Below are 15222 nucleotides of genomic sequence, written 5' to 3' on the forward strand. Positions count from 1 at the left end.
GACGGTTTACTTAAGTTTACTGACTTAACGAACACCGAGGGAGACGAGTCATCCTGGATTGCCGGCGGCAACGCCGAACCCAGGGCCTGTGGTGCGTACCGTTAGTCGTAAACCTGCAGACGTCGTCGTGCTGATCTCGGGTCCGAGCTTACAACGCCAGCGTCTCCCTCCGACGTTGAAGAACAACCGACGACACAAGGCGGACGAACGCTGAACTTGCAACGTAGTAGGAATCCCTGCTACAACGGACGGGCAGGGCGCTTAAGACAAACACACCGGGCTACACCGGCCAGGCGGGAACGCCTGAGAACCAACCTGCCGGTCGACACCGGCCAGACGGAGTACATGGAGTAACGGTCCTGGCTACCCCCCAGGCAAGCAGGACACGTGCCTGAGGGCCTGGGCGACGGAAATCTTTAAATAACACACCGGGCTACACCGGCCAGACGAACGTCTGGGTACAACATGCCGGTCTTACACCAGGCAGACGGACGTCTGGGGACAACTTGTTCGGCGACAACTCCGGGGAAGACGTACCTGGGGACTCCGGGACTCCAAAGGGGCCTGGGACTAACTCCCCGGGCAACACGGCCGGGCGAGACGTCCGAGGGCGACGTGCTTAGCTGAGAACACACCACACACGCCAAGGACCCCGTGGCCTACCAGCCAAGCGCTGCCACAAGGCGCTGGGAACCAACCTGCCGGGCAACACCGGCCAGACGGAGGACAAGGAGTAACGGTCCTGACAACCCCCCAGGCAAGCAGGACACGTGCCTGAGGGCCTGGACGACGGAAAGCTTGAAAACACACCGGGCTACACCGGCCAGACGTACGTCTGGGGACTACATGCCGGTCTTACACCGGGCAGACGGACGACTGGGGACAACTTGTTCGGCGACAACTCCGGGGGAGACGTACCTGGGGACTCCGGGACTCCAAAGGGCCTGGGACTACCTCCCCGGGCAACACGGCCGGGCGAGACGTCCGAGGGCGACGTGCCTAGCTGAGAACACACCCACACGCCAAGGACCCCGCGGCCTACCAACCAAGCGCTGCCACACGGCATGCTCAGGGCCTAGACGAAAGGGAGGGGGGGGGGTGGGCCGCACACAGGCGCGCCTGTACGGGCGCAAGGCAGCCCGAGCCCCGACGTGGGGAAACCGTGGCGCAAAGCCACGTGGATTAGCACCCAAATAAGGGAACAGGAAGGGCAGAACACAGCCCAGCCGTGCGCTCCACGGAGCGTCATGCCACGTGGCAGCACGACCAGGCGTGTGCCCCATAGCAGGCCCGGGCGAAGGGCCGGAACCTGGCCACGAGTCGTCGCCAGAGCGACGCTTGTCCGCACAGGGAGACCCGACCCCTGGGGACAGCCCAGGGAAACCGGCAGACCGGCAACAGGGAACACCCGAGGGAAAACAGGAAAGTCGCAGAAGCACGCCCTGCCGGCCAGGCACGTGACGCCCCGGCAAGGCATGGGCCCCAAGGCGGGGCCCGCCAGAGGGCCGCCCACGCCTGGCCACTTGTCGCCGCCGCCAAGAACATGCGCCCCGGGCGTAGGACCGAAACTGGCCACAAGCCGTCGCCGACGGCGACACATGTCCTTGGACAAGGAGAAAACCTGGCCCCTTGGGCCGGCCCAGGGAACCCGGCGGGCCGGTAGCGGGGAGCCCCGAAGGAAAGGCAGGAAGGACGCCGACGCACGCCCAAACGACCAGACACGTGGTCGATGGCGGCGAGGCATGGGCCCCAAGGCAGAGCACAAAGGGCGTAGGGCCCTTCACGCCTGGCCACGTGGCGACGCCGGCAAGGGCACGCCTGGCCGCCGACGGGGCCCCGGGCAGGGCGCGCGCCTGGGCACGCCACGCTGCGGGGCCCCCTGGACACGTACGGGCGCGGCTGGATGGTGCCCCACCTGAGAGGAGACCGAACGCAGGCCCCTAGGGACGCGGCCCGGCGCACGCCGACCCTAAGCCAGCCACGCGACCTGCACGGCACGGGGGCGCCAGACACGGGGCCAAGAAGGGCGCCCCAGCTCTCCCGGGAACTAGCAGCAGAGAGCCCAAAGGACTAACTAAGTCGGCACACACGTACCGCGAGGGGATAGCGCTTGGCACACGCCGCACTGGGGAGGTCCTGACTAGAATTGAACAGAAAACCTCACCTTGGGGTAAAAGTGTAGGGCAGGAGGCCCCTGCCGGATCGGTCTGGGGTGTCGAGGGCCCCATGATGTCCGTGAGAGAGAGGCCAGGTACCGAGGCAGCTGGGAGTGGTTGCGAGGGCAGCGGCGGGGGCAGGCGGAGTGAGGGCAGAGCCCCTCTGTGCCCCCGTATTTATACGGCCCCAGACTGCCCGCGCAACGCCGCGGGACGCGCTGCGCAAATGTTTCCTTCTCCCCCATCAGAAACATCCCCGCTTTGCGAAGCAGTGGCCATTTACCACTAGCCTACAACAATTTATTTCTACAATGGTTACTTGTCATGTTGCATGTTTATTTTACTTTTGCTGTGTTTACAGTGCGTTTGTTTAACTTTTGCTCTGCCATTAAGTCATTAAGTAGAGTCAGCTAGGATGTTCTAGTTGCAGTGTTGCGGGCCCCTGCCTCCTGCTTTAAAATTTCCTGGCCCTGCATTTATGCTTCGTTTCCTCTGAAATTTATTACAGTATATTACGTTTAGCTCTTGCATGATTATGTCAATTACTACTGGTTACGTTATGTTGTTTATCATTTATGACCTAAATGTTTACATTTAGCCTACCACAATTTAATTCTACACTTGAAGTAGAATTAAATGGCCATTAAATTTTAAAAATTTAATTAAAAATTAAATGGCCGACATGCAACATGGCCAGCCCATGTTGCATGTCGTTTTACTTTGCGGTGGTTACAGTTGTCGTTTCACTTGTTTGCCATTTCAGTTATTAAGTAAGTCAGCGAGGAGGCACTAGTTGCGGTGTTCGGCCCTTGCCTCTTGCATTAAGATTTTCTAGCATTGCAATTCTGTTCGTTTCCTCAGGAATTTATTACCGTGTTTTATGCTTAGCTCTTGCTACAAAATTATGTTACTCACCACTGGTTACATTTACGTTGTTTACTCTGCTATTTGCCTCTATACTACTAAGTAAAGTCAGCTAGGATGTACCGGTTGCGGAGTACGGGCCTCATGCTTCTTGCTTTACGTTCATTCACGTCCGTTCAATTTACTTTCTGGGTTTACATTTACTGTTCTTTAACTTTTGCTTTGCTACATGCGGGCCTAGTTTTACTCAACAGTCCATCCCGTCATTGTGTGGTCGGCAGGCAGGTGGGGGACAATCATCCTAAGACCCAGCTGCTGATGCCCGATACCTGCGGTGTCCAACCGACGATGCTGGTGTATAGATTCCTGAGCATATTGGGCTCTTATCATATCTACATTTGAAACTGTATGGAGTCAGCCTCCACCACATCACTTCCTAGTGCATTCCATTTACTAACTACTTATTGTTCTTTCTAATGTCTGTGGCTCATTTGGGTTCTTCCACCTGTCTTCACCTAGTTGTGTTTGTGGGGGTTAAGCTTTGCTCTTTCGGCCCGCCTCTCAACTGTTAATCAACTGTTTACTAACAACTTTTTTTTCTCTCCACACCACACACACCCCAGGAAGCAGCCTGTGACAGCTGACTAACTCCAAGGTACCTATTTACTGCTAGGTAACGGGGGCATTCAGGGTGAAAGAAACTTTGCCCATTTGTTTCTGCCTGGTGCGGGAATCGAACCCGCGCCACAGAATTACAAGTGTCCCCTTGGGTGTGTACCACCCATGTTAAATAATCAATCCTTGTCTACCCTGTCACTTCTTGAGAATTTTGTATGTGGTGATCATGCAAGCAAAGTCAAATCCTAAAGGGTTTTTACAGTTATATCGAACTAAGACTAGGGAAAGGATAAGTCCATTAAAATCTGAGACAGGTCAAATAACGGATAATGACAAGGAGATGAGTAGTATTTTTAACAAATATTTTATATCTGTATTTACTAAAGAAGAACCTAACAATATGCCTTCAGCCGAACAAGTCTATGTGGGTGGGGATGAGGACAGGTTGACTAGTTTAGCAGTTACCAGGGAGGATGTAATTAAACAATTAGTAAAACTAAAACCAAACAAATCCCCAGGGCCGGATGAAGTGTTTGCCAGGGTGCTTAAAGAATGCAAAGAGGAGCTTTCCGAGCCACTGTCTACCATATTTAATAAATCAATAGAGTCAGACAGAGTGCCAGAGTCATGGAAGGTAGCTAATGTGGTACCAATTTTTAAGAAAGGAGATAGATCACTTGCGTCAAACTATCGGCCAATTAGCCTAACGTCTATTGTGGGAAAGTTACTTGAATCAATATTTTATTTATTTATTTATTTTTATTTATTTATGCATATACAAGAATGTACATAAGGAATGTGAGGATACAAATATGGTAATTACAGTCTTGTAAAGCCACTAGCACGCGCAGCGTTTCGGGCAGGTCCTTAATCTAAGAAAATTTTAAGGAGGTAAATACTTGCAAAATTATAGACAAAAAATGATAACAGATTACATGAAATGAAAAAAAGATGAGAGAAAATTGTAGGTACAGTATATTAAAGCACATAGGTAGCTAAGATTGATTGCAATGACAGCTTGAATGGTAGTTGACAAAAAAAAAATTGGTAGGCATAATACAGCAGAAACAATATAAGATTGGTTGCAATGACAGCTTGAATGGTAGTTGACAAAAATTGGTAGTCACAATACAGCATATGGCTAGCACATAAAAGAAGACAGCAATGAACACAATGATAAGGTTGTTTGAAATTACATAAAAATTAGGAGATTGGGTAACACTAGGTACAGAGCAAATTTAAAGCTCAGTGTAGGAAACTAAGAAGATGAAGTTAGGTACTTTTTGGTTTTGCTTTTAAATAAGGCAAAAGTTTTACAGTTTTTTAATTCACTAGGGAGTGAGTTCCATAAACTAGGTCCCTTAATTTGCATAGAGTGTTTACACAGATTAAGTTTGACCCTGGGGATATCAAAGAGATATTTATTTCTGGTGTGGTGATAATGGGTCCTATTACATCTGTCCAGGGAGAGTTTCAGAGCATGGTTTGCATTTAAGAACAGGGTTTTGTCAATGTAGTTGACACAAGAGAATGTGTGGAGGGAGTTAATATTTAGCAAGTTTAGGGATTTAAACAAGGGAGCTGAGTGTTGTCTGAAAGCTGAGTTAGTTATCATTCTGATAGCAGATTTTTGCTGTGTGATGATGGGCTTAAGGTGGTTTGCAGTGGTAGACCCCCATGCACAGATACCATAATTAAGATAGGGGTAAATTAGTGCATAATATAGTGAGAGGAGAGCAGAGTTAGGAACATAATATCTGATTTTGGAGAGTATACCAACTGTCTTAGAGACTTTCTTAGTTATGTGTTGAATGTGGGTGCTGAAGTTGAGTCTCTTGTCTAGGAATAGGCCAAGAAACTTGCCATCATCTTTATTACTGATGTTAATGTTGTCTATCTGTAGCTGAATTGCATTTGATGATTTGCTTCCAAATAAGATGTAGTAAGTCTTTTCGATGTTTAATGTTAGTTTGTTCGTTGACATCCATAAGTGGACTTTTTTTAATTCATTATTCACAACATTATTTAGTGTATGTGGGTTGAGGTTTGAATAGATAAGAGTAGTATCGTCAGCAAACAGTATAGGTTTGAGAATATTAGAGACATTAGGCAGATCGTTTATATATATAAGAAATAGAAGAGGTCCTAAGATGCTGCCCTGTGGCACTCCAACGGAAATTGGTAGAGTGGACGAAGTTGTATCATTGATGGTTACATATTGGTATCTGTCACTAAGATAGGATCGGATGTAGTCAAGGGCAAGGCCTCGGATTCCATAATGCTGGAGTTTAAGTAAGAGGTAGTTGTGATTAACAGTATCAAAGGCTTTTCTTAGGTCAATGAAGAGTCCAATCGGAAACTCATTTTTGTCAAGGGCTGAGTAGATAACGTCAAGGAGACTAATGATTGCATCGTTGGTGCTCTTTTGGGACCGGAAGCCAAACTGGCAGGGGCTGAGTATGTCGAATTTTACGAGGTAGGAATAGAGCTGTTTGTAAATAATTTTTTCAAATATTTTTGATAGAATGGGTAGATTTGATATTGGTCTATAATTGTTTATGTCCGCCGGATTGCCTCCTTTATGGACTGGCGTTACTCTTGCTTTTTTGAGGATATCAGGGAAGGTGTGACACTCTATAGATTTGTTGAACAGTAGTGCTATGGGTGGGGCAATAATTGCAAATACAATTCGTCTTCATCTTGAGAAACATAAATTAATAAATGAGTCGCAACATAGTTTTACAAATGGCCGTTCATGTTTAACAAATTTGCTAACTTTTTATTCCAGCATACTTGAGGCAGTTGAGAGTGGTAAGGATTGTGATGTTGTGTACCTTGACTTTAGCAAAGCTTTTGATACAGTGCCACATGAAAGACTAATTAAAAAAATAGAAGCTCATGGTATTGGGGGTGCTATATTAACTTGGATTAGGGCATGGCTATTCCAAAGGAAACAGAGAGTTAGTATAAATGGGGTTAAGTCAGAGTGGGATAATGTTGTTAGTGGAGTACCTCAGGGCTCTGTCCTGGGACCTCTGTTGTTTATAATATATATAAATGATTTAGATTCAGGTTTGAGTAGCAACATCTGCAAATTTCCAGATGATACAAAAATGGGTAGGGAAATCAACACGAAAGAAGACTCGCTATCACTTCAAGTTGATCTAAATAGGGTTTTAGAATGGTCAAAAGATTGGCAGATGCAGTTTAATGCTGATAAATGTAGAGTTTTAAGGCTGGGTAATGATGATAGAGTTACAAGATACGAGCTAGATGGTGTTGAGATTGCGAAGTCGGATTGCGAAAGGGATCTGGGAGTTATGATTAGTAAGAATTTAAAACAAAAGGATCAATGCATGAATGTTCGTAATAAGGCGAATAGGACACTGGGATTTATTAATCGAAGCGTTAGTAACAAGACACCTGGTGTGGTTCTTCAACTATATCTTGCTCTGGTTAGGCCCCATTTAGATTATGCAGTTCAGTTTTGGTCGCCGTACTATAGAATGGATATAAATTCACTTGAACATGTCCAGCGTAGGATGACAAAGTTAATTCCCCAAATTAGAAGTCTTTCATATGAAGAAAGATTAACAAAGCTTAAATTGCATTCACTGGAAAGACGAAGAGTTAGGGGTGACATGATAGAAGTTTACAAGTGGATGAATGGATATAACAAAGGGGATATTAATAGGGTATTAAAAGTATCAACTCAAGACAGAACACGAAACAATGGGTATAAATTGGATAAGTTTAGATTTAGGAAAGACTTGGGTAAATACTGGTTCAGTAACAGGGTTGTTGATTTGTGGAACCAATTACCGCGTAACGTGGTGGAGGGTGTGTCCCTCGATTATTTCAAGCGCGGGTTGGACATGCATATGAGTGGGATTGGGTGGTTATAGATAGGAGCTGCCTCGTATGGGCCAATAGGCCTTCTGCAGTTACCTTTGTTCTTATGTTTCTCTGAGCTCTTGTTTTCCAGCGACGTAAAGTGCAGTTCACGCAGCCTTTCCTCATAACTCATGCCTCTTAGTTCTGGAACTAGCCTAGCCTATACCTCAACTTTTTCCAGCTTTGTCTTGTGCTTGACAAGGTACGGGCTCCATGCTGGGGCCGCATACGCCAGGATTGGCCTTGCATGTGTGGTATACATGGTTCTGAAGGATTCCTTGCACAGGTTTCTGAAAGCAGTTCTAATGTTAGCCAGCCTCGAATAGGCCACTGATGTGTTGTTGGGGGCCATGTGGTGGTGTGGGGGGAGGGCCCTGTGCGGTGTTGTGGTGGGGGCCCGTGTGGTGTTGGGGGGGGGCCGTGCGGTGTTGGGGGGGGGGCTTGTGCAGTGTTGTGGTGGGGGCCCGTGCGGTGTTGGGGGGAGGCTTGTGCAGTGTTGTGGTGGGGGCCCGTGCGGTGTTGGGGGGGGGGGGGCTTGTGCAGTGTTGTGATGGGGGCCTGTGCGGTGTTGGGAGGGCTTGTGCGGTGTTGTGGGAGGGCTTGTGCAGGGTTGTGTGGTGTTGTGGGGGGGGAAGCCCTCCCCACATTTTGCACATAATAAAAATGTGCCTTAATTTGCATTAAATGTGCTGTTTCAGGCATAGTATGCCATGGCATATTGCATTATCCAGTTGGCGAGTTTCTTGGACCTGCAGCCGAAGAGCATATTGTGCCAGGCAAAAGCTGTGCATGATTAGGAGTTGTAGATTGCCTCACACAACACAAATTGGCTCCCAGCAGCCAATTTATACAGTATTCTTTTTATTTTTCTCAAACACCACACAATGCCACTTATAAAGGTACCATAATCTAGGTACTGGTAAGGGTAACACTAGTACTCTTCTAACGTAACTTGAGTTCAGTTTTTTTCTATTGAGTCCCAGCATCGGACATGTGCGGCAGATAAACAAATATTTGTATAAAATTCATTTATTGTCTGATCGACTTTGGGATACTGTAGTTACAAAATGAGCGCCTTTAGTGCGCACAATTTAACACCAAAATGTAAGATGTAACACTAAACGCGTCAGAACACTGGAAAGACACAAATAATTTTGTGATGATGAGCATCCAAAATTAAAATGTTAAAATTCCATTTATTGCTCTATTATTATGAGACAAGTTTTAAAATACACACCTTTTTATTGCGAACAATTTGATATCAAAATGAAAGACGTAACACGAAAATTGATGTTATCAAACTGAACGAGTATACACATTTGGCTGTGATGTGCAAATTGATGTTCATTCACTGGTAACTTTAGGCTATGCTAAAGGGAGTCACGCTTGGCTTTTGGACAATATATGTATATTCAGTACAACACCTGCAGGGAATTTAATTGTGAACATGGAAATACCAAAACGTGCCACGTAGCATGAGAATTAAAGTGAGAAAACTGAAACGAGTATACACATGGGAGCCGGTCGGCCGAGCGGACAGCACGCTGGGCTCGTGATCCTGTTGTCCTGGGTTCGATCCCAGGCGCCGGCGAGAAACAATGGGCAGAGTTTCTTTCACCCTATGCCCCTGTTACCTAGCAGTAAAATAGGTACCTGGGTGTTAGTCAGCTGTCACGGGCTGCTTCCTGGGGGTGGAGGCCTGGTCGAAGACCGGGCCGCGGGGACATTAAAGCCCCGAAATCATCTCAAGATAATCTCAAGAAGATGCTGCAGCTGAACTGGTCCAGCTGCCAAACCTCCAGTTGGCGTGTCCCAGCGGAGGATTTTCACGGGGAAGAGGGTAGATCGCACTTCCTCTCCATTCTTAATAATATTTCTTTACAGTTCTGATTTGTCTTATTCGTGCATAGGTAGTTTAGCAGTTCGATGCCCCTTACCATCCTCTTACTTGGCCTGTTGGCGTTATTTAGTATTTTCTGATCAGGGGAAGGAAGACACCAACAGTATGGGGGCGTAAATTTTATTAGTACGGGATAAATAATTCTGCAGAGTAAAACAGGCTTCTAAGTAGGTCTTAACAAATGTATAACATAGCCGTGGCTAACTCAAAGTACACGAAACAACTTAAATTGTACACCCGTAGTAAAATAAAAGTAATCTTGTAGCCTAGTAACAAACTCTGCAGAAACCTAATGGCCTATTGTCTAGAATTAGCAGTGAGGCGAATGTAACAAATCTAACTCTAAGTATAACAGTCAGGACACCATAAGTGAACAACATAACATAATGGAAACCCTAGCTGGAAATAATCGGGCGGCAGAAAATTACATAGAGACTGGGAAAGCCTGATATGAACTTGGAGAAGAAAATAACCCCAGGCCAGAGGCCAAGCCGCCAAGGAATAAGGAGAAAAATTTCCTGACTTAAGTTAGGGGCTTACTAGTAGAATGGCTGTAAAGTCAAAGTAGTAGCTGCGGACAGCGGAACACTTTGGGACGGGCGCTGCACCCCCACCCCGCAGGCCGGACTCCCCCCCCCCCCCCCCCCCGAAGGGCGAGTGCCCGCTGGCCGCGAGGGAAAACCTCAGGGTGGCAGAGCAACTACGCTACCGAACTGGGGAGGAAGGAGGACAGACTGGAGGAGCTCGCACGTCGCCTCGACTTATGCCCCCTGGCCCTGGCCCGTGGGCGACGGTCGGTGAAAGTGGGGGGCAGGGCGGCTGTAGCAGCCGCGGCAGGGTCGGCCTCGGTGATCCCCATGCCCAGAAGGCTTGTGACATGAGAGGGCCCCCGAGCCTGCGCGATGGGCGCCTGCAGCGTCGTCCAATCGTCGGCCGAAAGAGGTGGAGGCTGCGACGCTGTGCCACCCGCCGCTTTGCCGGCAGGGGGCCTCTGGGAAGTGTGGTCGCCGTCCACATCAGAGCCGCCCGAGGAGGCCCCCGAGGAGGGGGAGGCGAAACGGGCGGGTTTCGTCCTGGCCCAGGCCGGCTGCGTCCTCACACCACTGCGCTGTTGTCCTCGCACGGCGCCGCCCGAGCCCTCTTCCGTGTTGCAGTTGCTGCGTGATCCGGCTTCTCGCCACTGCGGAAAATGAAAAAGTAATCATCGGTAGGACTAACGGGAAAAAAGCAGGCAGGGAGAGCCAGCTGCTGCACCAGCGACCGTCACATACACAAGTAGACAAAAGCAAAGGTAAAGTTAAGTGTCCATAGTGATTGAGAATACCGGACATAGCCAATGCTATCGTAATAAAAAACTATGTAATAAAAGCTGAGCAGTTAAAATAGATTAAGAGAGTAATATTCATGTATAGATTGAATAGTATTATTCATGGTATAGTTTGGTTATATTAAGACCGTATTATTCATTGTATAGTTTGTTTATATTAAGACAGTATTATTCGTGGTATAGTTTGGAAGAATTCAAACAATATTAATCTCAAAAGTGAAAAGCAAAATTATTTGAGTATCCCACTAGAAATGGACACTGCTTTAACACTGCAACAGTGTTATTAAGTAAATACCGGGCATAACTGAAGCTGGACTATGTAACAAATTAATTTTAGAAAACTTAAATAAATAATATAAATAACATAGCGAGGCCAAAACAGCAAGAAAGGCATGAGGCTTAAGCAGTGCTAGAAAACAAAGAATAAATAGCGGATCAAGTTCAAGTTCAAGTATGTTTATTGAGATAAGCAATAAATACATCTCAAAGGGATAGAGTAGCTTAGGCTATTTCTACCCCCCTCTACTTCAAGTCCCTCAAGGGGCGCACAAATTCAGTGAGTACAAATAGACATATAACAGTACAAGAATCCCATTTAACATTGCATACAGCAAGTACAGCATATAATTGTTACATTCTTGGGGCAAAATTCTTGTAGCTCCTAAGTATACTGTCTATTATACCATTATCACACATCCAAACAGTTTGATGTGGTACACTATTTATTTCCTTATTTCTATATTTTTCAATAAGGTGACACTCTAATACATAATGTTCTAAGGTGTGGGCGTACGGCATGCTACATAATTTACACTCCTTATCTTTTTCACTGACATCGACACCGTATTGCCAGATATATTTATATCCTAATCGTAATCTCATGTAAATTGAATCCTTCCAAGTAGACTTTCCTTTACCATAAGTGAAGGACGAATTTGTATTTATTATTGAATAATTCTTAAGTGTGTTACTACTGTCCACCATTGCCATTCTCTTTATCATTTCTTCACCCTCCTGAATCACCTTGAGTCTTGTTTTTATTTGTTTCAAGGTTAACTGACATACAACATCAACAAGAGTTTTTTCAGTGGCTCTCTTCGCTATGTCATCAACTACCTCATTCAACTGTATTCCCACATGTGAAGGGATCCACATGAATCTTACTTTATACCCAGTTTTTTCTAGTCTCTTAACATTCTCTCTACACTCTATCACAATATTCTGATATACTGGGCGTCTGCTATTTAAAGACTCTAACGCTCCTCTGCTGTCAATAAAGAAGCAAGCATTTTTACCACATTTAACTACTGCCTGTAATCCTGCTAATACTCCTTGGAGTTCAGCCTGCGTTGAAGAGACATTGTCAGTTAAGCGGCGTCCAATAACAGTATCTACAGTGCCGATGTCAGTGTACTCCCTGATCAAGACTCCACATCCTGCCTTCCCATCCCTAGCTACTGACCCATCACAATATACACGTAGAGTGTTTTCCGTAGGCAGTTTTCTAATTATACAATCATATGTTGCCCTCAGCTCTCCTATTTCATACATATTTTTTTTCTTATGCAAGGGAGTAATTACTACATCTACATTACAATCCTCCCATGGTGGTGTAAATTTTCTCTTGGGCACAGCAACACACTCTGTAATAACATCATACTTTATAACATTATGACATAATTTATTCATATATACTCTCTTCTTCATCATACACTGTTCACTACTTCCCACCTTTTGAACCGAGAGGATTAATTCATTAGCTCCCCCACCTCTCATTAATCTAATGGCAGAGGCTACATTTATCTCTGAAATTCTATCCCCAATACTCTGCAGATTCAACTCCATCCTCATTATCTCAATCATAGCATTTCTTGGGCATCCTAAGATAATTCTCATTGCTTCATTTTATACCTTCTCCAACTTGCCCATCCTACCTTTACCAAAACAAGAAATGACAGGTGCAGCATAATCAATAAGAGATCTTACAGTACTCAAGTATAACATTCGTAGCACAGGGACTCCCACTCCCTTTCCACAGCATGCCAAAGCCTTCAGAGGTTGTAATCTCTTCCGACATTGACCCAACAGTCTGTTCATCTCAGCTTCCAAACTCTCATGGGTATATCCAACATATATGCCTAAATATTTATATATATTAACTCTCTCTATATTTTTATCGTTTATTTTCAAAACAATGGGGCTCCGACTTCTACATTCAAACTTAGTTTTGTTTTCATTAACCACCAATCCCATATGGTGACACAGGTTTCCGAAATTGTCCAACACTGTTTGAACCTTTGAAATATCTTTGCCCTGAAACAAAATATCATCGGCATATATGATCGGAGTTACCCCATTTGAGTATCTCTCAGATGCTATCTTATTCATTAGTACATTAAACAGGGTGGGACTCAACACTCCTCCCTGAGGTGTGCCGAGTTCAAAAGACCTCACACCTGACATACAACCTTGATACCACACCTGAGCCTTCCGTTCGTAAAGATAATCCCCTATCCAGCGCAATAATTTCCCTTTAACACCAAGACTAGCTAATTCATATAAAATAACCTCTTTGTTGGCTTTATCAAAAGCTCCTTGTAAATCAATGAAAATTCTATAATAATCATTTTCATTAGCTAGACATTTAATAATACAATCAGAGGTACTTTTTCCTTTGAGGAACCCGAACAAATTACTAGACAGCTGATCACCTATTATATATAAAAGTCTATTTAAAATGATCCTCTCCATCATTTTACAAAAACACGAGGTTAAAGACACAGGTCTATACTCTCCATTGGCTTTAGGGATAGGGATGATCATAGCTTTTTTCCATTTCCATTTTCCATTGACAGCGTCGAGGAAATGGCTGAGGCGGTATGCCTAAGTGGTAGTGAGGAGGGCAGACAAGATGATAATCGACCGTTTGAACTAGTAGTGAACAAAAAGAAACGGAGAAATAATAACAGACAGCGAGACAGTGAGAGTGACGATGAGATTGCAAAGAGACCAAAGAATGAGACCCTACTCAGCAAGACTCAAGACAAGCAAGACAAGACAAGAAGGAAGAGGCTGTTGTTCCCTACACCCTACAACATGCCAATTGAATTTCCACCAAAAGCTAGAGTGGACGGTACGTCTAGCTAAACAATGTTTGGAATACGAACCACTTTTCAAGGAGGGTCTTCACCGGCCCTACATAACAGTTGGGACTGAACAGGCCGTGGAACGCCTCACGACGGTTGGTTTTGAGACTGTAGTGATGGTTCCTCCAGAAGAAGGTATGTTGCACACAAAGATCATAGTTTTCAAGTTTCCAACTTATTTGGATCCTGACTGTCTTCTTCTTAACAATGATAATGTTGTCTGGGCGAAGAGAAACAGTGTTCGTGGTGACAAACGAAGCCAGGTTGTTGCCTTGGTAAAGGGTGAGGCGCCGGAGAAAATTTTTGTGCAAGGACTAGGCTATAGGAACGTTGCAAAATACGTTGAGGAGCCTATACTGTGCATGAAGTGTTCACGTTGGGGACATATGGCATGGAAATGCCAGTTTGACCCCAGGTGTCGGTATTGTGGGAAAAATCACGACTCGCGAGAGTGTAGAGTCAAGATTGAAAGAAGTGAAAAAATCTTCCCATTTTGCTGCAACTGTCGAGGCAGCCATAATGCTGGTTCCTCTCTATGCCCCCATGAAGCCTCATCTGAAAGAGACTAGAACGGGTCCTACAAGCAGGATAGATGTATCCTCACAGCAAGGAAAAATTGTGCAAGAGGAACATGGAGGAAACAGTTGGAAGCCAACGGCAGCCCCTGTGATCAATGTTTGGGAAAAAGGGACGGAGAAAGTAAAGGCGAGCTTAGGGAAAGTACATCATGTAGTGGAAAAACTGAAACCTTGTGACGACAAGGTTCAGGACAATATGGTCACCTCTGAGGTTGGTAATCAAATTTTGGAGTATCTAAAAAAAACTAGATAAGAGGATTGAGGCATTGGAAAAATTGGCTATGGAAGGTGGACGGAGTGAAGATGGTGGTGAAACAGGACGTGTAATTGAAAGTAAAACGAGACGTGAAATGGAAAGTGAAACGTGCGTAGAAGAAAGTAATGATGTGCAGGAGGTAACGATGATAGAGGATAGTCAGGAGAATACACTTTCTAGTAGTGTTAGCGGTGTTCAACCTCCTGTTGTGACAAATGGTGAAAGAACGGTTAAAGTAAAACGGGTTACAGAAATAACAAAGAAAATAGATATGAAAAATATTACCTTCGATGTTAGTAGTAGTTGTGAAGGTGAGGAGAAAGAAAATGTTACGGTGTTGGAAGGAAGTTTCTAAGGTACTCTTGTATCTCATGAAATGTGACGGACAGGGCAAAGGTAGTTTCATTATTAATCATGGATGAAAGTAAATTGAGAATATTATCTTGGAACATTAATGGATTAAAAACTAGAGCGGCGGATGTA

The 15222-nt window shown here is 45.4% G+C and overlaps 1 protein-coding gene across 1 annotated transcript; it reads left to right on the plus strand.

The window, feature by feature from the left end:
- Nucleotides 1-1247: 1247 nt before the first annotated feature.
- Nucleotides 1248-1919, plus strand: LOC138360970 (collagen alpha-1(III) chain-like). Its single transcript, XM_069320457.1, has one exon. It carries the CDS (start codon nucleotides 1248-1250, stop codon nucleotides 1917-1919), a length of 672 nt encoding a protein of 223 aa, XP_069176558.1.
- Nucleotides 1920-15222: the final 13303 nt, after the last annotated feature.

The sequence above is a fragment of the Procambarus clarkii genome, unplaced genomic scaffold, assembly GCF_040958095.1.
Source record: "Procambarus clarkii isolate CNS0578487 unplaced genomic scaffold, FALCON_Pclarkii_2.0 HiC_scaffold_136, whole genome shotgun sequence".
Classification (NCBI taxonomy): domain Eukaryota; kingdom Metazoa; phylum Arthropoda; class Malacostraca; order Decapoda; family Cambaridae; genus Procambarus; species Procambarus clarkii.